This window comes from Eulemur rufifrons, chromosome 15, assembly GCF_041146395.1.
Source record: "Eulemur rufifrons isolate Redbay chromosome 15, OSU_ERuf_1, whole genome shotgun sequence".
Taxonomy (NCBI): domain Eukaryota; kingdom Metazoa; phylum Chordata; class Mammalia; order Primates; family Lemuridae; genus Eulemur; species Eulemur rufifrons.
In genome coordinates, this window is record NC_090997.1 from 27,431,766 (window position 1) to 27,457,204 (window position 25,439).

The window sequence follows — 25,439 nt, forward strand, 5'->3', positions numbered from 1 at the left end:
AGAACTTTCTAAAATTTTCTTTAAATTAAATGAACTGAATGACTTACCTTTAAAGTACCATTTTCAATAAATAATTGAATAAAAAATCCATCTACTAAATTTGAGTCTTGTTGGACATAGAGCAGGAGACCAGAGGAGCTGAAGGTCTGAAATTCTAGGGAGATGTTATTTTGTGGATTTATAAACACGTTCTGAAATTCTAGATAGGAATCTCCATAATAACGAACACAGTTGAAATCTGTGGAGTCAGAAGGAAAATACAGTTTAGGTTGGTATACATACTACTAGGCTTTCACATTATTAACATTAGAATAGTGTTTTCTGAAATGTCTCATATGTGACTCTTTTCTGCCTATTTGAAGTATGGGCACTTACTTTCTTTGGCATAGTCACAGTGGTTGTGTTATGATTTCTTTGCATTTGAGGGCTTCGTGATAAAATTTCATTGGAAGGCAAGGATGTCTAGATGATTAATCTTCAACACTGCTTATACTTAGATTTTATGTTACAGGTCAACAGAACTAGGAACATTTTCTAAAGATATCCTATTGCTATTTATATAGGATGCTGGTACAAAATTATGATTCCTTTCTTTATTACTGTTAATTTGATTGAGGAAGCTGGTAAAGGGATGATAAAGATTACTGAGAAGCATAGAAATTGTTATCCTTTTGTATCCACACTCTGTATTATCTGAGCTTCTTAGCAAACCTCTCTCTCTCACCTTCTCAATGATATTTTAATTAGCCATAATTTTTCAAATAAAATTTTGAGACATGACCAAAATACTGTCAATTTAATTTTAAAAATTTATGAATATGGGATTAATGAAACCCAGTTAGTTTATTTTTTGAACAAGTTGTTAATTGCCTTATATTGTTATTAAAAGTTATTTTTGCTTGATAAATACTTGATTGATTGTTGTTGGTTAATGATATTCCTGAAACAATGGATTTGAATATCTCCTTTCTTTCACTTTCTTCCTTCTGCTGCTCCTTTTGTGACCCACATACATATACACACACAGGATCTCTCTCTTTTAAAACTTCCAAGTTACTTATTCTTTTATAATTAATAGAAGATATTATTTATGAAACCATGTGAGTTGTAGTTTGCTGTCCATCATAGAATAACACTGTTTTTTTATATCCGTACTTTAAAACTTCAAGAGACTTCATAGTCTATGTGGAATAACTTCACTTGAAATTTTCAATGAAGCTTTAGAAATAATAATTATGCTAAATGTTCAAACTTGTAAAAATTTCTGAAAAATAATCATCTAAGCCTAAAAGATTTTTTCTTTTAACTAGAAATAAGAATGTTCAAAATACTGCCAGAAAACATTTGTACTTTGTAGACATAAAAAAGCCTGTGTTTGTGTGTTTTTAATCAAGAAATTCTTTAGTGAAGGATGTTTCAAAGATCGAAAAAATAACAACGTTCTTTCAATTTTGACATTTTTTTTCAGTTGCTACATGATATAGACTGATATTGTTTTCTTATAGAGTTTCAATGGTGATGCTGAAAACATAGTGAAATAAAATTTGACACAATATTAAATAGTTTTAAAAGGTTTTGGGCATTTTATTTGAATGAATTGAGAATGGAGACATATCAGTTGATTTAAAGTTCAAATTGTGAAAGAACGTAAAATATTTTCAAAGACTAACATTACAATATGAATATACCCAATATTGGTGAAATATATATTTTAAACCCTTTAGAAAGAAATATATTACACAATTGACAATAGCTAACTAAAGAGCTCCTTAATTTTACTAAGATATGTATTTTTACAGACTACATGTTTAAAAATTAAAGTGGTTTTGTCATCATGTAACCGGTGATCTGTACAGAAACCCACACATGCACTCAATTGCAAGTGACTTGAGAGCATGTTTGGTTCATCATTCTATCCCAAGTACCTAGTACAATATCTGATTTTGTTAAACAAGTGAAAGCACTTACTATCTCTTATGGAAAATATAATTGCTTTTGTTTAAATGCACTTGGAAAATTATATTCAGTTAGGTTAGGGTTAAAAAAAGTCAAGAAACTATTTGTCATAGTGTATTCTATCATGTATATGGTGTTTTGTATTCAAATATATGTATACAGATTTTATTTTATACTTCCCTTATCAAACAGCTTAATCAGATGAGAATCATGGTTTTAGAATGCACAAAACAGTTTTGTGAAAAAAAGATAAGTACAAAGCCTATTTCCAGTAATGATGGGCTAAAGTAAAATAATAATTCTAGACATTTTTTCATCTAGAATTAAATAATAAATTCTGCCTTTTAGTTTCATCTTCCCACATAGAAGAATATTTATCTAAATTGTATGAACTTATTATGAGTGTACGTTTCTACTGCAACAAAGAACGATTTTAAATAAAATAGAAGTATAATAGGAAAATATATTTTAGAAAAAGTGAATACTAGGGATTCTGAGGCATATGTGTGTAAATATACACACACATATATATATATATATATACACATGTGTATATAGAACAAACAAAATAAAACAAATGGGTATGATATTTAGTTCTTTGATAAGTTATGAACATTCACTCCAACACCACATTTTTCTTTTAATAAAACAAGTATATTGTTAGAAAAAGAGTAAAGAAATCTTAGCTAAAACCATTTTTTGGTTTATTGGTTAGAGGATCATAAAATTCTAAATAGATATTAAAGAACAGAGTTTTTATAGTTAATGATTTCTATATAAGATTAAATGTGAAAGTTGGAACATTATGAGAGAATAATTGAATATCAGGATTTTCTACAAGACTGATCATTTGATAATGACTCTATAATGACTGTATAGTTTAAGTAAAGATATATATGATTTAGCCCTATATCTAGTAGGTTATTTTCAATATCAGTCTAATACATGAATAATCATCCAAAGAAAGAGTGATTATGTACTGCTGCTTAGAGATTTATCACTACTTAAATGTTAAGAAATGTTCTGCAACTAAAATGTAAAACGGCCTTTTATTCCATGTTTCTTGAAAGTAATATCTATAAAGTAAAAGTGGACTTTTGTAACATATATGTATGCGGGTTTTTCATGTATATGTGTAACTTTTTCTGTTAAATGAAGTATTAATTTGAGAAAAAACTTTATAGATAACATTTAAATATAATTAATATAGAAAACTATATCACCTCTTAATTCTTGATTCTATCAGTAAGTAGATCAGCAGCCAAGTATCAGCTACAGATATTTTCTATGATATGGTTCTCTTAATTTGTGTTATTTCTAGAAAGAAGAGTTTGTATTTTATCATTACAAAATAGTCTTTATGTTTAATACTTTATACTTCCATGTTCTACAAATTGTATCTAATTCATTTTAAAATCGTACTTTACATATTCCATTTAGTTCATTCCAATTATTTTTTTTTATTTTTTTTTTTTAATTTTTATTTTTATTTTTTGTTTGTTTTTCAGCTCATTAAGGGGGTACAAAAGATCAGGCTATATACATTGCCCATGCCTCCCCATCCCCCCGAGTCTGAGCTTTAGTTGTGTCCATTTCCTAGACAGTGCACATCACTCTCATCATGTAGGTGTGCACTCCTCTCCTCCCCCCACCCCATCCCCCCCAGAGAGAACTTCAAACGTGTCCATTCCCCAGGCAGTGCGCATCGCACTCATCCAGTAGGTATACACCCATCCCTTCCACCCAGCCCCGACCTCTGTCCAATACCCAATTGGTGTGAATCCCAAATGTGCACTCAGGGAAACCAGTTTGCTGGTGAGTACATGTGGTGCTTGTTTTTCCATTCTTGGGATACTTCACTTAATAGAATGGGTTCCAGCTCACTCCAGGAGAACCAAAGAGATGCCATATCGCCATCATTTCTAATAGCTGAGTAATATTCCATGGTATACATATACCACATTTTGCTAATCCATTCATGAATCGATGGGCATTTGGGTTGTTTCCACATCTTTGCGATTGTGAATTGTGCTGCTATAAACATTCGGGTGCAGGTGTCTTTTTTATAGAATGACTTTTGTTCTTCTGGGTAGATGCCCAGTAATGGGATTGCTGGATCGAATGGTAGGTCTACTTGAATCTGTTTAAGGTATCTCCACATTGCTTTCCACAGGGGCTGCACTAGTTTACAGTCCCACCAGCAGTGTATGAGAGTACCTGTCTCTCCACACCCACGCCAACATGTATAGTTTTGGGACTTTTTGATAAAGGCCGTTCTCACTGGAGTTAAGTGATATCTCATTGTGGTTTTGATTTGCATTTCCCTGATGATTAGAGATGTTGAACACTTTTTCATATGTTTGTTAGCCATTTTTATATCTTCTTTTGAAAAATTTCTAAAGCAGGAAAAAGTAAGCAAATTAACATTTACCTGTTTACTATGTGATAGCTTTTGTTAGATGCTTTATACATGCTTCTTGAAATGCCGATTTTTTTTCCTGGCAATTTAAAATTTTATGCTGTATGAAAATAGTTTTGTATGAACTAAGCACATTCCAAAATAAATTCTGAAATATTTGTTTTTTTTCAAAGATTTTCACAGATTGATTAGTACATTGACTGTAAGTCAATAATTTATATAGAACACAATATTTTATTTTAGAGCAAGTATTGATCATATATACAAAAAATGTTTAAAAAACAATACTGCAATTAAAAGCTAAACTACACAGTTTAAGATTTGCAGAGACTCCTTAGTGTAGCCAAAGTAAATATATAATAAATACAAGCTATAGAGGCAGATTTTAAGAAAATATATGATTGCTAGGAAAGCTCTGGGAGATCTATTCAAGTAGTTGAATAAATTTTTTTCTGAAAGCAATCAACAATCTTTTTGAAAGCAAGCACAACATCTACGATCATATTTTTCTTTCACCAGAAAATAGAGACCAATGATCAAAAAAATTTCTTTAATAGCAACCTGTAAGGATGGAAAGTAATTCTTTTTAAACTAAAAATCAAATCATGCCACTCCCCTGCTTAAAAACATATGCTACCAGTTGCCTATGACAAAATTATTTAGTATTCACTCCGCATACAATCTTTCCAACTCTCCCTTTTGCCTTTTAATGTGGAGTACCAGTTATTCCAGGATAACGTGCAGAAGTCATCATTCATTTATCCATCTGCATTACCAGTTCTTTTATGTAGCACTATTTCATGTACATGCATTTGCTTTTGGAATCATTATCCCATTCCTCTGGACAGATTGTCAACCCAGAGCCAGTCAAATATTGAGTTAATTAGCTTCATGATGCATCTTGGTATAGGATAGGGCAACTCCTGCATATTACTCTCCTTCCTCAGGATTGTGTTGCTTATTCTTTGCCCTGTGCCTTTTTATATAAATATTAGGATAGGTCACATATGCAAACATCCTATTAAATTGCATAGAAACTCTTATTAGAAATTGATTTAAAGTCCATTGATTTTATAGAAAAAAGTATAAGTTTATTTGATCCTTGAACAACATGAGTTTGAACTGTGTGGGTCCACTTACACGCTGATTGTTTTTTTTCAATAAAGACAGTCAGCATTCCCAGTTGGTGGGTTCCCCATGTGTCCACAACCAAATGAGGATGGGAAATACAGCATTCCTGGTATGTGAAACCCTGGTACATCGAGGGTCAACTTTTCTTATATGTAGGTTCCACAAGTTCCGCAGCACCCATTGTGAGACTTGAGTATGTACGGATTTGGGTATCCGTGGGAGGGAGGGTGGTATGGATGGGTATGGGTGGTTGGGGGTGTATCAGGGGAATTCCTGGAACCAATCCCGCACAGATTCCAAGGGATGACTGTAAGTGATATCTTTGTGACACTTTATCATTCTACAAAAGGACATTGTATTGATATATGTCTTCACTATATTAGGGCTTCTAAAACAATTTTTTTCTACTTATACTGCACATTCAAAAGTATGTTGGGGTTAATATAGATGAACACAGCGAATGGAACTGATAAATGTATTTAAAATACAATCCCTACATAGCTTTATTCAGAGAAAATTGTAGCTCAACAACAATATGACTTCTGACTTTGATTAGCTGTGGAATAAAACAGTGAAAATTAGGAGTCTAATCAAATTGTGGTCACCGAGGATGCATTGTTTCCATGTGCTGTGTAAAGAAATAGTTACAAGAACGGGTTTCACTTCTCTCAGTATAAAACACAAACTGTCAAGGGAAAGATGCTCATATGAGTTTTCAAAATAAAGAATAGATTTTAAAACATTTACAATCCCAATAACATCAAATAAAGATAACTTATAAGATTCTGAGTTACTTTTCCAAATGACATGACACAGTATCTGTGTGAAAAAATTGTGATTTAAACAATTTTAATATAATTTCATAACTTTTCCTCATACAGATCTTGTGCTTATTTTCTTAGGTTAATTTAGAGAAAACTTACGAGTTTCTTGCCATTTTTAATAGTTTTTTGGTAACATATATTTGTGTTACTCATTATATTGATATATTGAAATGCAATTTCAATATGATATATGTTAAGCAACGTTTTTGAAATCTTATCATCTGTGAGTAATGAGATTTTTCTTTCTTTTGTTTCCAATTCTTAAAATATCTTACTGGCTTATTACCTTGCCTAGGATGATCAAAAACAACATTGAACTGAATGATAATGAGATTCTGTTTCTCATTTTGATTTGGCAGGGAAAGCTTTTAAGCTTTCACCTTTGAATATAATATTTTGCTTTTCTTTTCCAATTGATATTTTTTAACTCATTAAGAAACTTCCCTTCTATTTTTAGTTTGCTAGAAATTTTTAGCAGAACTTAATATTAATTATATGTTCTTTCATTTATGTGATTTTATTGTGAACAAATTTGACATTTTAAACCATTATTATATCACAGGACTAAATGCAAACTGCTTATGATTTGTGTACATATGTTGATATAATTTACAAGAATTCGTGTTTAGGATATTTGCTTCTATATTGATTGCCTTTCAATTTTTAGTTTTCATGATACCCTTTCTGATTTTCATAGTAAAGTTTTACTTAGCTTCATTAAATAAATTTGGCAACTTGAATTTTCTTTCCTAATTTCTGAGTTTTAGTTGAACCAACCCCCAAATTCTGTGTCAAACTACAAAATTGTGAGTTGCAAACATCTCAAGATAACCACAGAAGATTTCAGTTTAGTATACTGATTAGGAATCAGAATGTTATAGTAGAAATGTGCCAACATGCAAGGAGAGTTAATTTTGATTTGTTCACTTACTCTGTGTTACCCCAGAAAAGTCATTTCACTTCTCCATTTTCCCCATAAAATCTAATTTTCATTAGGACTTCTAGGTTCAATTACGCACTTCATCATTTAAACTTGGGGGATTTTTGGTAAATCTTTTAACTTCCTTGGGTTTTAGTTTTTCAATACCACAGCAATAATAATAGAAAAGTTGTTTTGTTATAATAGATAACAGAATTTTCTCCAGTTAGCATTTGGGAAAGAAAAACATCTTTTACGATAAAACAAAGTTTTTTCAACAAAAAGTTATTTTAAAAATAGCCATTGCAAGCACGTGCTCTAAATTTTTCTGAGGCATATATTTAGAAAGGTCTGATGCACATGGCATTATATACATAGTACTAAGGAATCCACTGTGGTGTGTAAAAGACCTTGTTTTCCCATTATTACAAGAACAGATCATGTTTTCACTTGTCTCATTTTTAAACCTATAGTTTTACTAATAAGAATAATCATATTACATTGTCCTTTACTCTTTGCATAGCACTTTTACATGCATCATCTAATTTGATGTATGTAAAATCTTAGAAGTGTATAAAGCCAATGTTTTTATGACAGCAAATATATTCACATATATGAATGAATATATGTAATATATATAATATTTATTACAATGACAAATAAAAGTATATATATTTACTGTGTAAAAGAGAAGGTTTTGAAGTATATACACTTCACAGAGTGACTAAATATAGCTAATTAATACATGCATTACCTCATATAGTTATTTTCCTGATGAGACAAATTTTACATCCACTCTTTTAGCACTTTTCAAGAGTACAATATATTATTAACCATAGTCACCATGTTGCGCAATAGATCTATTGAACTTCCATCTAAATACAATTTTGTATCCTTTGAAAAATATCTTCCCAGCCACCCCTCCCCCTCTGAACCACCCTAGCATTTACTAATCACCATTCTACTCTACTCACATACCTTTTGTTAAAAAAGGTATTAGTTCCCCATTTTTTATGGCTGAGTAGTACTACATGGTATACATATATCACATTTGTTAATCCATTCATGAATTGATAGGCACTTGGGTTGATTTCACACCTTTGCAATTGTGAATTGTGCTGCTATAAACACTTGAGTGCAAGTGTCTTTTTGATAAAATGGCTTTTTTTTCCATTGGGTAAATACCAAATAGTGGGATTGCTGGATAGATTGGATGGCTACTTTTAGTACTTTGAGTTACCACCATACTACTTTCCATAGAGGTTGTATTAGTTTGCAGTCCCATCAACAATGTATGAGTGTTCCTTTCCCTCTGCATCCACACCAGCATCTATTGTTTTGGGACTTTTTGATAAAAGCCATTCTCACTGGGGTTAGGTGATATCTTATTGTGGTTTTGTGTTGCATTTCCTTGATGATTAGACATGTTGAGCATCTTTTTATGTTTATTGGCCATTTGTCAATCTTCTTTTGGAAAGCTTCTGTTCATGTCTTTTGCCCCCATTTTTATGATGGTGGTTGATTTTTTTTCTTGCTGATTTGCTTGAGTTCTTTGTAGATTCTGGTTATTTTCCCTTTAACAGATATATAGCATGCAAATATTTTCTCCCATTCTGTAGGTTATCTATACTCTATTGTTTGTTTCCTTGGCTGTGCAGAAGCCTTTTAATTTAATCAAGTCCAATTCATTTATTTTTGTTGTTCCTGTGATTGCCTTTGGGGACTTGCTCATAAATTCTTTGCCTAGGATGATATTTAGAAGAGTTTTTCCAAAATTTTCTTCTAGAATTCTTATAGTTTCATGCCTTTTTAAATCTTTTATCCATTTTGAATTAATGTTTGTGAGTGGTAAGAGGTGTGAAACCTGTTTCAGTCTTCTCCGTGTGGCTATCCAATTTTCCCAGCACATCTTATTGAATAGGGATTCTTTTCCCCAGTGTATGTTGTTTGGTTGTCAAAGATCAGATGGAAATATGAGGAGGATTTTATATCTGGGTTCTCTGTTCTGATGTTTGGTCTATGTTTCTGTTTTTGTGCCATGCTTTTTTGGTTACTTATAGCCTTGTAGTATAGCTTAAAGTCTGATAAAGTGATGCCTCCCAGATTGTTCTTTTTGCTTAAAGTTGCTTTAGCTATTTATATCCTTTTCTGGTTCCATTTGAAGCATAGAATTATTTTTACTAGATCTGTGAAAAATGATATTGGTATTTTAATGGGGATTGCATTGAATCTGTAAATCACTTTGGGTAGTATAGACATTTTATTAATAACAATGCTGATTCTGACGATCCATGAACATGATATATTTTTCCATCAATTTACCTCCTCTGTGATTTCCTTCCTTGGTGATTTGCAGTTGTCCTTACAGAGGTCTTTTACCTCCTTGATTAAATATATTCCTAGGTATTTTATTTCCTTTCTTGATATTGTGAAAGGTATTGAGTCGTTGATATGAATATCAGCTTGACTCTTATTAGTGTATAGAAATGCTATTGATTTGTGTACATTGATTTTCTAACCTGAGACCTTGCTGAATTTATTTATCAATTCCAGGAGTCTCTTGGCAGAATATTTGGGGTTTTCTAAGTATAAGATCATATTGTCTGCAAAGAGTGAGAGTTTGACCTCTTCTTTCCCAAATTGGATACCCTTGATTTCCTTCTCTTGCCTGATTGCTCTGGCTAGGACTTTCAGCACTATATTGAAACAGTGGTGACAGTGGGCAACCTTGTAATTCTAGCTTTAAGCGAGAATGCTTTCAAATTTTTCCTGCTAAGTATAATGTTGGCTGTGGGTTTGTCATATATGGCTTTTATGTTTGAGGTATTTTCCATCTATGCCTATTTTCTTACAAGTTTTTATACTAAAATGATAGTGAATATTGTCAAATGCTTTTTCCACATCTGTTGAGATGATCATATGGTCTTTGCTTTTGCTTCTGTTTACGTGGTTAATCACATTTATGGATTTATGTATGTTGAACTATCCTAGCATCCCAGGGATGAAGCCCACTTGGTGATGGTAGATTTTTTTTTTTTTTTCATGTAAAGCTGATTTTCATTTGCTAGAATTTTATTGAGAATTTTTGCATCTATATTAGTAAGGGATATTGGTCTGTAGTTTTCTTTTTTTGTTGTGTCCTTTCCTGACTTTGCTATCGAGGTGATGCCAGCTTCATAGGACATGTTGGGGAGGATTCCTTCCATCTCAATGGTATAAAATAATTCTGAAGCATGGGTACCAATTCCTCTTTGTAGGTCTGGTAAAATTTGACTGTGAAACCACCTGGTCAGGGATTTTTTTGTTGGAAGATTTTTTTATTGCTGCTTCAATTTTTTTACTCAATATTTGTCTGTTCAGGAGTTCTATTTTTCCTGATTGAGCCTAGGGTGGTTTTTTGTTTCCAAGAATTTGTCCATTTCCTCAATGTTTTCAAATTTATGTACATAGAGATTTTTTATAGTATTCAGAGATAATATTTTATATTAATATTTCTGTGTTATCCATTGTAATGTCTTTTTTTCCATATCTGTTTGAGCTTATTAAGGTCCTTTCTTTACTGTTTCTGGTTAACCTAGTGAGAGGTCTATCAATTTGGTTTACTTTTAAAGAATCGATGTTTTGTTTCATTAATTTTCCATATAATTCTGTTGTTATCTGTTTCATTTAGTTCTATTCTGACCTTAGTTATTCCTTTTCTTCTTCTGGATTTGGGATTGGTTTGTTATTCCTTTCTTAATCCCTTGAAATAATTCATTAGATTGTTAATTTGTAATCTTTATATATTTTTTATATAGGCATTTAAGGCTACAAATTTTCCTCCTAGGACTCCTTTTGCTGAATGATATAGATTTTCATCACTCTTATGTCCCCTTTGTCATTTAGTTTGAGGAATCTTTTTATTTCCATCTTAATTTCTTCATTGAGCCAATAATCATTCAACAGTAGGTTGTTTAATTTCCATGATTTTATGTATAGTTGAGTATTTCTGTTGGAATTGATTTCTAATTTTTTGCCACTGTGGTCTGAGAAGATATATGGTATAATTTCTATCTTTTTACTCTTGTGACTGTTTCTTTGGCTGTGCAGAAGCTTTTTAATTTGATCAGGTCCCAATTATTTATTTTTGTTGCTGCTGTGATTGCCTTAGGGGTCTTCCTCATAAATTCTTTGCCTAGGCCAATGTCTGTAAGAGTCTTACCTACGTTTTCTTCTAGAATTCTAATAGTTTCTGACCTAAGGTTTAAGTCTGTTAACCACCGTGATTTGATTTTTGTGAGGGGTGAGAGCTGTGTGTCCTGTTTTAGTCTTCTACATGTGGATATCCAGTTTTCCCAGCACCATTTATTAAATAAGGAATCTTTTCCCCAGAGTATGTTTTTTTCTGCTTTGTCAAAGATTAGATGGCTATATGAGGATGGTTTTATATTTGGATTTTCTGTTCTGTTCCACTGGTCTGTGTCTCGGCACTTGTGCCAGTACCAGGCTGTTTTTAGAACCACAGCCTTGTAGTAAAGTTTGAAGTCTGGCAAATTAATACCTCCCATTTTGTTTTTGTTGTTTAATATTGCTTTTGCTAAACGGGGTCTTCTCTGATTCCATACAAAGCGTAAAATTATTTTTTCTATGTCTGTGAAAAAAGATGTTGGTAATTTAATAGGGATTGCATTGAATCTGTAGATAACTTTGGGCAGTATAGACATTTTAACAATGTTGATTCTACCGATCCATGAGCATGGTATGGTTTTCCACCTATTTACATGTTCTGCGATTTCCTTCCTCAGAGTTTCATAGTTCTCCCTATAGAGGTCCTTTACTTCCTTAGTTAGATATATTCCTAGATATTTTATTTTCTTTGTTGCTATTTTGAAGGGTATTGAGTCCTTAATTTGGTTCTCCGTTTGACTGTTATTGGCGTATATGAATGCCTCTGATTTGTGTGTATTGATTTTGTATCCTGAGACATTGCTGAATTCATTAATCAATTCCAGGAGTCTCTTGGTTGAAATCTTGGGGTTTTCTTTTCGCATACTACACATCAGATAAAGGACTGATAACAAGAATCTATTTAGAACTCAGGAAAATCAGTAAGAAAAAATCGAACAACCCTATCAAAAAGTGGGCAAAGGACATGAATAGAAATTTTTCAAAAGAAGATATAAAAATGGCTAACAAACATATGAAAAAGTGTTCAACATCTCTAATCATCAGGGAAATGCAAATCAAAACCACAATGAGATATCACTTAACTCCAGTGAGAACGGCCTTTATCAAAAAGTCCCAAAACTATACATGTTGGCGTGGGTGTGGAGAGACAGGTACTCTCATACACTGCTGGTGGGACTGTAAACTAGTGCAGCCCCTGTGGAAAGCAATGTGGAGATACCTTAAACAGATTCAAGTAGACCTACCATTCGATCCAGCAATCCCATTACTGGGCATCTACCCAGAAGAACAAAAGTCATTCTATAAAAAAGACACCTGCACCCGAATGTTTATAGCAGCACAATTCACAATCGCAAAAATGTGGAAACAACCCAAATGCCCATCGATTCATGAATGGATTAGCAAAATGTGGTATATGTATACCATGGAATATTACTCAGCTATTAGAAATGATGGCGATATGGCATCTCTTTGGTTCTCCTGGAGTGAGCTGGAACCCATTCTATTAAGTGAAGTATCCCAAGAATGGAAAAACAAGCACCACATGTACTCACCAGCAAACTGGTTTCCCTGAGAGCACATTTGGGATTCACACCAATTGGGTATTGGACAGAGGTCGGGGCTGGGTGGAAGGGATGGGTGTATACCTACTGGATGAGTGCGATGCGCACTGCCTGGGGAATGGACACGTTTGAAGTTCTGACTGGGGGGGATGGGGTGGGGGGAGGGGAGGAGTGCACACCTACATGATGAGAGTGATGTGCACTGTCTAGGAAATGGACACAACTAAAGCTCAGACTCGGGGGGATGGGGAGGCATGGGCAATGTATACAGCCTGATCTTTTGTACCCCCTTGATGAGCTGAAAAACAAACAAAAAATAAAAATTAAAAAAAAAAAAAAAAAAATTTCTATCTTTTTTAACATTTATTGAGACATGTTTTGTGAACTAAGATGTGATCAATCTTAGAGAATTTTCCGTGTTCTGATGAGAGAAAATGTATGTTTAGTAATCGAATGTTATGTAAATTAGGCCCATTTTCTTCTAGAGATCCATTTAAGTCCTGTGTTTCTTTGTTTATTTTCTGCATGGAGGATCTGTCCAGTTCTGTCAGTGGGGTGTTGAAGTCCCCAGCTATTATGATGCTGTTGTTTATCACTTTCTTTAGCTCTAGAAGGGTTTGTTTTATGAATCTGGGTACACCTGTGTTAGGTACATAACTATTTAGGATTGTTATACCTTCTTGTTGAATTGGTCCCTTTACCGTTGTATAATGACCATCATTTTCTGTCTTTACTATTATTGATTTGAAGTCTATGTTATCTGACATGACAATGGCTATACTTGCTTTCTTTTGATTTCCATTTGCACGGAATATTGTTTTCCATCCCTTCACCTAGAGTGCAAAAGAGTCCTTGTGGGTTACACGTGTTTCTTGGAGACAGCATATACTTGGCTTGTATTTTTTTGTCCATTCAGTCAGCCTATATATTTTGAGTGGGGAATTCAAGCTGTTCCCGTTTACTGAAAGAATTGATAAGTGGAGTGGATTTCTGTTCATTCTGTTGAGTAGAACCTTATTGCTTTGTTTGACCTTTTTGGCCATTATGGTTCATGGGGTTGAAGCTTTAGCTTTGTGATGATTTTACATCAGTGGGCATCTATTGTGATGATCAATGCAGATGTGAGTACTTCTTTAAGAGCAGATCTGGTCTTGACAAATTTCCTCAGTGTTTGTTTGTCTGAGAATGTCCCTCATATAAGACTTAATTTCACAGGATACAAAATTCTAGGCTTGCCATTATTCTGTTTGAGAATACTGTGAATGGGGTCCCAATTCCTTCTGCCTTTAAGGTGTCAGTTGAGAAGTCTGTCATTAGTCTGATGCATTTTCCTTTGAATGTTACCAGATGTTTTTGCCTTTCAGCTCATAGGACTTTCTCCTGCGTGTTAAATTTGGCCAGTCTTATGACTATGTGTTGTGGTGATTGCCTCTCTGCAATGAATCTCCCAAGAGTCATGAGCTTCTTGTACTTGAATATCTAAATTTCTGGCAAGACCAGGGAAGTGTACCTCAATTAGTCTCTCAAATAGGTTTTTCAACTCTTGTGTATTTTCTTCTTTACCCTCAGGTATGGCTATGATTCTTATGTTAATCCTCTTTACATAATCTCATATTTCTTGTAGGCTTTGTTCATTCCTCTTATTTCTCTGTTCTTTGTCTTTGACTCACTTGTTTAATTCACAGATGTTGTCTTCAATCCCTGAGATTCTTTCTTCTGCCTGATTTATCCTATTCTTAAGGCTTTCCACTGTGTTTTGTATTTCCATGAATGAATTTTTCTTTTCTAGATGTTCTCTTTGATTTTTTTTAATAATTCAATTTCTTTAGTGAATTTTTCATTCATTTCCTGCATTGTTTTCCTGTTTTCTTTGTGTTGGGTTTCCATTTTCTCTTATATTTTGTTTTACTTCCTTATAATCCATATTAAAAATTCTTTATCAGTCATTTCAATCTTTTAATTTTGGTTTGTATCCATTGGTAATGAGTTATTGTTTTCTTTTGGGGGTGTCCTTTTGCTCTGATATTTCAGATTTCCTGAGTTCTTTCACTGATTCATTCTCATCTGGCCTCTCAGTTGAGACCTGGAGATGCTGGGGTTGCCTTGTGGTCCTCTCTCTAGGGCCCTGAAAATAGATCCCTGACCATGCCAAGGAGAGGAGTGCTGGTCCTGATTTGCCTATGGAATGTTCTAGCAATTTTCATTAACCTCTCGGGTTACATCTGACCTGCTGTCTTCACCTCTTCCGATCAGTGTGAAATGAGTTGAGTCCTCCAGCTTAATCTCCGAGATGGCTGGTGGTACTTGTGAGGACAAATCAGCTAATCCCTGTTTGCTTGACTTGGAAAGTGCTATGGTTAGCTATAGAGTTGTTCCCCTGTCATTGGCTGATGTATGTGTGTAAGAGCCAGCTGCTGAGATACTCTTTTGTGCCCTGGTAAGTTCTGGTCTGCAGGTGGGACATATGAATGTCCCAAGCTTTGAGAGTCACCCTGTATCTTCCAGGGGGTTACTTGATCTCTATTCCCACTGAGGTATGGGGAGGAGCAAGACAGATTGTGGCTGGATTGACTGCTTATCAATTATTTAAACATAGTTTTTGAAATTCTTTTAAAAAATACTCATTTGTAAGAGGTTCAGTGTGGATCCCCACATTGAGTTCCACATTGAGAGACTAGTATAATGATTAATGTTGGTGAATCTACAAACAGTACCCCACCTACCAATGAGTTCTAGAAAGTTTTAAAGCTAGTTTTTGAGTATTGCGTTTTTAAAAATTATAAATAATTAAATTCTTAGCAAGTTTGGAATAAATAAAGATAATCTGAAATTAAGTTATGTTTAACCTTTAAGATGACTTGTCTGATTTTTTATCTTCTCCTCCTTTTGCTGTTCAATGTGTAAAGAATATCATAGGCTATATGGGGTTTTATAGGTAAGCTCTCAATCTGACCACTACTTAAAACATCCATTGATGAGGAAAATACCTTTCTACAGTGAAAAGAGAAAATGACAACACTGAGGAATTCTTATTGCCATCTTAAACCTTTCATCCCCTTGACCAACTAGTTTACAGAGAAAAAGCTAGTGACTCAGGGGATTTTCTTTTGTTGCAGGGCTCTAGCAGTCTCCTGAATGACTCTCACTCAAACTTAGGATGTGTGGATTGTTTCAATGCTGAAAAGCCCTTGTATTTATTTTTTCTTAAAGTTTGACAGATTCCATTTTCTATTTAGAAGATTAGGGATAAGAAAATATTCTTTATAAAGTGTTGAATGAGTAACTTTATCTGTCATATGGATGTATACCATCATGATAGACTCTATGGCATAAACATGGATAAAAATTAAGCAATTATGTCACATTATATATTCTTCAGAAGCCAAGATATTTAGATTATAATGGTTACTAATAATACATTTGGGAATAAAGTAGCAATTTAACAAGATCTAAAAGGTAATCACTGATGTGTATCGTTTGTTTAATTTCTAGTAAAATAAAATACAAATGCTACCATCAGTGCTATTCCCTTACGCAACATAACTGCATATGTTTCAATAATGTATATTATAATTAATAAACATTTGAAAACCTCCTTTTTAATTTTCCAGATATGTTGCTTCTAATTTGGAATAATTTTTCAAAAGTAAAATACTTTCCTTCTATGTAAAAAATTGAATAGTTAATTCTTCACTTCTGTATAATTAGATAGAATCAGATGTACTTCATATTTACATATCTAATATTCTTTATTAATGTATTTTATTTTAATATCTATCATATTACTTTAAAGATGCCTACAGTTAGACAATTGTCCCCTTCAAGCTGTCTTGGCAATTATCAGCTTTAATTCTTTTCAATGCTCAGACTATCTGATAGTTAAGAGGATATGTAGAGGTGTTAATAGTGATTTTCCATATCTCACCTTGTTCCTAGCAATCAGATTTTAATTAAATGTACTTTTCAACTCTTTATGTGATCGTTCATCATTGTTAGAGCTTCAAGACTGATTTTTGCTATTAACCAGAAGCTGGCCATAGGGAAGTTTATTAAAAAAAAACAGACTCAAACATCTCAAATTGTGGGATATAGATACATAGATAAAAGAGAGATTACACAAATAAAAAGTATACTGGGTAACAATGATATATATTATAGATATATGGTAACAATCCTGGGGGGGAGCATTAATGGCAGTTATAGGAACGAGTACATTAAATATATATTCTGTGTTCTTTAGACACATTTTAAAAATATTATGCCTTGTTTTCTTTATATTTCAGTGACTCTGGAAATTCTAGTGGTCTAACAGAAATATACATTTGTATTACTGAAAGATGAGCTGGTCAAGAACAATAATTTTAACAGTAGGAATATTGCATCTGGATTCAGAGGACACAGTTTGAATGGTACTCATTACTTTAGAGTTGTGTAAATTTATGAAACAATATGACAATATGTCTTTATGACAATTGTCATATTTGTAATATTGTCCATATGATTATCTTTGCTAAGTTTTGGTGTTTTTAGGACATATATTTTGAAAATTGATTTTATTTTGATTTTGGAGAAGATTTGGAATGCATATTATTGAATAAAAGGGCTAAGTTACCTTTTCATTTATTAAACAAAGCAATGAATTTCTACTTCAGAAACTTACAGATTTACATCATTTTTCTGCATTACACTTGTAAATGAACAGAAAATCAAGCATTTAAAAGTAACCATTTGTATTTAAAAAGGCTTTAAAATGTGTCAATTATTAGACTGTCTCAAATCTGTAGTAAGCACTTAATATTTCTATTTTCACTAGCGTTAAAAAAACCTCTTCTACTTTACAATTTTATTGAGGAATAATTTCATACTGTAACTTAAAATATGTCCTTCTAATTCCAAAGTTCTTTACGATACTGAAGTATTGATTTAATTTAATTTGAATGACATAATGGTTAGAAAACAAATTGCTCTAAAATTGGAAGAAAAGACATGCATTTAATTAAGAAAATATGTTCTACAGATTTGAAGCTTCTTGTCATCTGGATGTCCTTGTACATCTCAGTGGGCTCAGTGGGTTATGCAGGATAACCTGACATATTAAGGTTAAAAATTAGTCTGATTTCATTCAAGGACTGCTGGATATGTCAGCACATAGATGGTTTGAATGAAAAATGTATTAACTTGAAGATATTTAACTAGTAAGATTTTTATTCTACTTTCACTTACACTTCCAGTTATCTAACGTTGTCACTTCCTGAGGCTCAGTGGTTGTTATGCTATAAATCAACATGCTTTTTTACTTTTCTCACTGGCAATTTTAGTTTTCAAATTCTCAGCTCTCCTGTCTATTGCTACTTGTCCAATTCTTTTTTAGTTTCCAATATTTTATGTCTGTTTTCTCCTCTATCATTACCTTTGTCCTAATGGGTTGCTACCATTAACAAATATTTTACTTATTATTTGTGGCATTCCAGGAAGAAGCACTGGTAAATCTGTGTGATTAATAGTCTTTAATTGAAATACTAATCTTTATTAATCCATATTTTCACTTATAAAGGCTATTCTTTTCAACATGCCCATGGAATTGCTTTCACCTATAGCTAATTCTCAGCTTTAGTTTTAAAGATATAGCCAAAATATGTGTTGACTCTGCCTCCTCCATGAGGATTATATTACAGTTCTGGGACATTGGGTTTTTTGAAATTGTAAGTTTATCAATAGATTCCAAGCCTGCAGTCTTCCTTCCTTCTGGAGAGGCACTCCACATCATGACCTATTTTACTACTTTCTATCTAAATCTACAAATATTAGTTAAGCTATTGCTGCTTACACATCAATCCTTACATTCTACAATCTATCGCATTGGAATAATAGGTTCAATACAAGGCTTTACATTAACATTGTAAAGCTAGTGGGAAACCTTGAATATACCTGATAGTTTTTCAATTTTTGAATGTTATGGGAAGGTGGTAATTATAAATAAAAATAGAAAATATTTTGGTTCATTATATAAGCAGTATCACTATGGATGTAGCCCAAAATGAGACCAGAGTTTTCCTAGAGTTAGTGGGCATTTGCTAATTTTAACAAGAAAGTGTCATAATTGAATAATCAGATTCTACTTCCTTAAAATATTCAGGGAGAATATAGGGATAAATATGCCTAAGAGCACTTATTGTTTAAAAAATAAAATATATTGTCTAAAATATTTTAATAAGCACCTTAACTCCATTTTAGAGCTGAAAAGGATCTTGAGAGGCAAATATTGATATGGAAGTTGGAACCCGTAGAAGTGGAAGTGCAATGAAGACAGTTATCATCCTGAAGGCTGACTTTCTCTGCTGAACTTTGATGATATTAATCTTCTGTTTTGATGGTGAAATGGGGCACAGGATACAGAAGAAAAGTTTAGGGAATATTCAAGAGTAGGAGTCACACAGGAAATCTTCACAAAAACTGAACTCCCAGAGGGAATTAGAAATAAGTCTGCCCTGTTGAAGAGGTTGGCAAAGGAATTATAACATTATTTGGCCATTGTGCTAGGAAACAAGGGAAAAATAATTATTCTGATGGTTTATAACTCAAAACCCGTCCTCCTGTATGTTTGATGTTTGCAACCTGAATTTACTATATGTATGTGTGTGTGTATTTGTGTGTGTATGTTAGATAGATGGATGGATAGATAGATAGAGATACATTCAGGACACCTTAAACCTAGATTTTATCTTGAAGTGGTACAGAGTTTGTTGTACTCATGCATTTGGCAGAAAAAATCATGAAATCTAAGTAGAAGAATATATTTTAAAACCTGATTTTAAAGGATTCCAGCAAATAAAAATCCAAGGCAAGGTAATTTTAAACACATATCACAAAATACAAAAGAAAGAAAGCAGCAAGAACAAAATACACCAATAAGAACAAAGGAAACATAGAATTCAGTTAATCTTATGTAAAACATGTAATAATTTTGTTTAATGTGTTTAAAAATAAGAAATGAAATTGAAAATGTAAACAATGAATGACTATTGTATATGACTAAGATCTGAAGAAAACAAATAACAGTGTATAAATGAAAAATAAAATATTTGAAATATAAACTCAATAGAAGATACAGATACAAAGATCATTAATTTACTGAAAGGTATGTCTGAATAAATTATACAGGGTGCAGCAGAGAGAATACTAGATAGAAAATATCAAAAACAGGTTAAGAAACATTCTGGATGAAGAGAAAGGAACTAATATATACCCATCTAAAGTTCAGAAGTAGAGAAGAAATAAATAAGAAAAGCAATAATAGAAGAGATAGTGGTTGAAAATTTTGCAGAAGAAAACATAATGAACAAAAGGATGCAAGATTGTGGATAATAATAAACAAACAATAACTGTGTGACTTGTGTGGCTTTTATAAGCTAGAGTTAAAAATGGAAAACAATATTAAATAAAGAGAAAGGCAAGAATGAAGAGACAGCATTCAAATATTCTTGTATTTATTAAGAGTAAGTAATAATTATTGATTAAATTTACATTTTGTAAGCATATATAATTTTTAAAGGTTTACTCTAAAGTAATAGAAACAGACCAGATAACTTATAACTTTAGAAGAGAAGGTCAATTGAAACACAGCTCAAGCAATCAAAAAAGTAGGAGATAATTAAAAGACAAAACAAGAAAAATTTGGAAATATAGGATACAAATAAGATGATGTAATATTTCTAAATATACCTGAAATCACAATAAATTACAAGTACTGTACTTGACTGTTAAAATATTAAATAAAAATAAACATCTTCTGCTACTTACAGAGACAAACCAAAATCTAAGCACATGCAAACTTTTTTTTAATTTCTTCACTTTGTGGCAAGAGTACTTTCCCTATGTTTTAGGGAAACAATAGAAATATTGAAGAAAAAATAAATGTGAAGAGAGAAGAGAAGTATGCCGTTTGAGAAATATCCCAAAATGCTAAATAGTTGATGGATTCTGAGTAAGATTTATAAGATAGAATAGAGACAAATGTCCAGAAATGGAAGTACAAAGAATTAAAATAATCAAAGCTCTCCAAAAGAAAATCTACTTGAAGGAGAGAACTTTCCTTAAAGTTATTTAGAGACCATAGAAAGGAAGAAAAAGTAAGTATTGGCCCTTTTTGTCCAAAATAATCAAGGGAACAAAATAGAAAGCCTGGCAAAGTGATGAGAAAGTAGCAACTATTTAATAAATAATACTGAGTCTATTTTTATCCTTATGGACAAAACTAAAATTTTTCATAATTAAAAGCTGTATGTAAAAACATCAATTCTATAAAGCCTAAAGACATAAGTGGGGAAAACAATATATTTTTTGTTTGTTTGTTTGTTTTTCAGCTCATTAAGGGGGTACAAAAGATCAGGCTATATACATTGCCTATGCCTCCCCATCCCCCCGAGTCTGAGCTTTAGTTGTGTCCATTCCCTAGACAGTGCACATCACTCTCATCATGTAGGTGTGTACTCCTCCCCTCCCCCCACCCCATCCCCCCCAGTCAGAACTTCAATCGTGTCCATTCCCCAGGCAGTGCGCATCATATTCATCAAGTAGGTATACACCCATCCCTTCCACCCAGCCCCGACCTCTGTCCAATACCCAATTGGTGTGAATCCCAAATGTGCACTCAGGGAAACCAGTTTGCTGGTGAGTACATGTGGTGCTTGTTTTTCCATTCTTGGGATACTTCACTTAATAGAATGGGTTCCATATTTTAATGCTTTAGGCAGAACATATAGTAGAATATTATCGTGATTTGGGGAAGAGAAGTACTTGTCTTCTTGTCTTTTAATAGAGACACAAAGGTAATAAATGATAAAGGAAAAGATGGATTATGTTTGACAACATAAAATTCAGAATGGTCTATTATTGGGTGGACATCAATGAGATAGTGGAATAGGACTTTCCAGTGTTCATCCCACTACAGAAACATCAATTTGAACAACTATTCGTGCAAATACCTTCACAAGAGCTAATAAAATCAGGTGAGAGATTAAAGCACCTGAGGGTAACACAGACATAAGAAAAAATTGAATTAAAGAAACTAGGAAGGACTAGGCAATACAGGGTGAAGAGAGATGATCTCTGACTGGGGAAGGAGATGGAAGTAAGTGATGGACTTTGCCCTAGATCACCAAATAAGACCTTCCCAGGAAAACCAAGCACCAGGCACTCCCCTACAGCCTTAGACTCCAGGCCAGTACCTTTGCACTGAGCCTCCAAGCCTAACCCAATTCTAGGCAAAGCCCCATAGCTCCAGACTCAAGCCCTGTCCAGGAACTCTGTCTCTGGCTACTCCACTGTCACATGACCCCAGCATCCCCAGGCTCAGAACTGGTCCCAGCTCTAAACCAGACTCCACAGATCAAGACTCCAAACCCATCCCAGGACCAGGCTCGGCCAGATTCTGGCCACAACTAGCACTGGGCTAGTGCCCATGGTGCATATGGATTGAAAGTGAAGGGATGGAAAAAGATATTCTATACAAATTGAAACCAAAAGAGAGCAAGGGTAGCTATACATATGTCAGATAAAATAGGCTTTAGTAAAATATGTAAAATGATTTCCGAGGGCAGAGCCTCCTTTTTGGTGTTCACCTCCCTTGTTCAGCTCCTGGCGGCCTCCTAAACTGAGAAGCCTGTCTCCAAGCTCCCTCCTGTGGAATTGGGAAGTGTCCTTTTGGACCAGTCCCTCCCCCTATGATCTCATGGAGGTAGTGAATAGAATGGTGGCTACTAGAGGTTGGTAAGGGTGGTGGGAAGGGGTACTGAAGAGGTGTTGGTTAATGGGTAATACTGTTAAATGGAAGGAAAAAATTCTAGTGTTCAATAGTTCAATAGGGCAACTATAGTTAACAATAATTTATTATATTTCAAAACAGCTAGAAGTTTTCAAATGTTTCCAACATAAAGCAATGATAAATGTTTCAGGTGAATCATGTCTCAATTACCCTTATTTGATCATTATATGTTATATGCTTGTATCAAAATATAACATGTACTACATGAATATGTACAATTATTATGTATCAACAACATATTTAAAAGAATGTAAAATGAGATAAGGAAGGTCATTATATCATGATAAAGGGGTCAATTTATCAAAAAGATATAACAATGGTAAATATATAAGTACACCTAAAAAATCAGAAAACCTAAAAATAGAAAGCCAATAGAGAGAGACTCTTCAGAGACTAATTTTTCTCATTTGGAAAGTAAATTCCTTCTCATCCTTGATGAAACCTGCAACAGTAACCTTTGTTTTCTCAGATTTCTTATGTCCTTTTTGGTAATTCTGGAAGTGTACTACATAGATTGCTATACAAAAATGCACTAGAGAAGAAAAGGGGGAGACTGAATAAAAGTATAAGTCAGATTCAGCCGTAGACACGATTCTAAGTGCCCGCAAACTTTCACTTCTGGTGTGATCCTGCTAACGTAGGCCAAGTAAATATGGTCCTGCTGCTGTCGCTGTCATTATTATCATTGTGTTTGATAGAGGTGAGAAGGAGCTTCCAAGGGTCAGCCCTTTCAATTATGTGAGACTGTTCTTGACCTGGCTCACTAGAGATTAATTTATTTCAGAAGGTAACACAGGGGGCTGTGTAGTGATAAGAAGGGAAATCAGCAGAAAACCACGTGAATCAGACGGTTCAATAGATTTAGGATATTTACAAAAGCAACTGTTTCCCCCAATCTTGACTGGAAAGAAACATGTTTGTCCATCTTCACCACATCAAATTAAGATTTTGCTTTTCTGAGGACGCGAACCATAAATGTAAATCTGTTTACTTGCCAATTTAATGAAGAATTAAAAAAAAAACTATGTAGATAATGCATCTACAAAAACAAGAAAAAAGATGTATTAGTTGAATTAGAAAATATTTAAACTAAAAATAGACACATCAAAAAGAGAGACAAAAATACTTTTGAAATACCAATTTATACCCTGACACATATTTATAAAAATGGTTTAGATGAGACATAGTACAAAGAAGTTAAAGGAATAAATAGCTAAAAATCACTGTAATGACATCATGGAATAATCACACACATACTGCCCCTTAGTTGTATAGCATACTTTTGTGATGGGATTCATTAAACACACTTTGATATCACATGCAAGATGAAAGAGATAATTTTATGAATTAATTTGAGTTAAAATTGTAATATTTAGCCCACAATTTTGCCATAAGAAACTACTAATTTTTAGCCTGATTTTTCTTATAATTTGTTTTGATTAAAATTATGATGATATTTACTATCTAGCATTTATTTTATTAGTAAACTTGTGCTTTTAAGCAAGATTTAAAAGAAAATTAGAAGTCTCTAAAAGAGGAAGATGCATTTGTAATTTAAAACTATAAAACTCTCATGAGATTTACTTTCTTACAACTTATGTATTTGGGAATATTATAGGTTGAAATATGAAAGTCTAGGTTTAATCAATAATAATCGTTCTATTTTCTTTTTTAGGTTAAAGAAAATAGCAAATTTAGTGGCATATTAATTTTATGGCATATCTTAATGTCAAATATTTACCCAATGATGTAGTACATAAAATATTACAAGTAACTACTTTAATATGAGTACATAGAAATAATGGTAATTGGTATGTAATTGGTATGCATGTCAGTCTGTTGTCAGTAATCATTTCTCAACTGACACACTTAAACACTACTGAATAAAAAATTTGCTAATATGACCTTTTTACAGTTCACAATTACAGCAAAAACATGGAAATTTGAATATCACAAAGTAAATATTAGTATATTACAAATATAATTATGAGTTAAATTTTAACAAAAATAAACAGTATGGAAAAGATCATGTACCTATTTTCAAATTAAAATTTTTGTTTGAATTACCCTCTGATAGATGTCAGAATTATAGTAGGCTATTGGATATGTGATCAATGCTATGATTGGGCACTAATAGAATGAGAGAGGATCTCCAAGACTCCCTCTTTGGGACCAGTAGACCACCAGCCAGAATGGGTCTCTGTGTCAACATGACTTTAGATAAGACTGTGGACCACCTATGGTAACATGACTTCATTGTTGGTTTCAGAAAAATTTTGTGTTAGAGAGATAAGACTATAAACCAATAAATTACTTTTTGCTTCAGGATAGTCTTACCAGAAACAAATAATCTGTTCATCTGGTCAAAACAGCTCAGTTATCAAGCAAGTTTACTTGTCAACAGTTTCTTCAAAAACTTAATTGCAGCCATCAATTATAAGTTCTTATATCCTCACTTTTGTTCATTTTCAGTTTCCCAACCTCAAAGACCCTTTTCTTGAACCATTTGAACCCACCCCCAATCCCTGCATGGCCCTGTGAATCGTTTTGGTGACTTCTACTTAGGAATTTATAATTTGTTTGACCAAGGATAGCATAAATACTAAATGACGCGTTCCTGTTGTTAAAGTATGAAATC

General features: G+C 33.1%; 1 protein-coding gene across 1 annotated transcript in view; it reads right to left on the reverse strand.

Annotated features, from left to right (window-relative positions):
• Nucleotides 1–25,439, reverse strand: part of EYS (eyes shut homolog) — a 1,462,097-nt gene that overhangs the window by 573,718 nt on the left and 862,940 nt on the right. Inside the window, 1 exon segment of the mRNA XM_069488330.1 lies at nucleotides 48–238. Coding sequence (XP_069344431.1) covers nucleotides 48–238 — 191 coding nt within the window.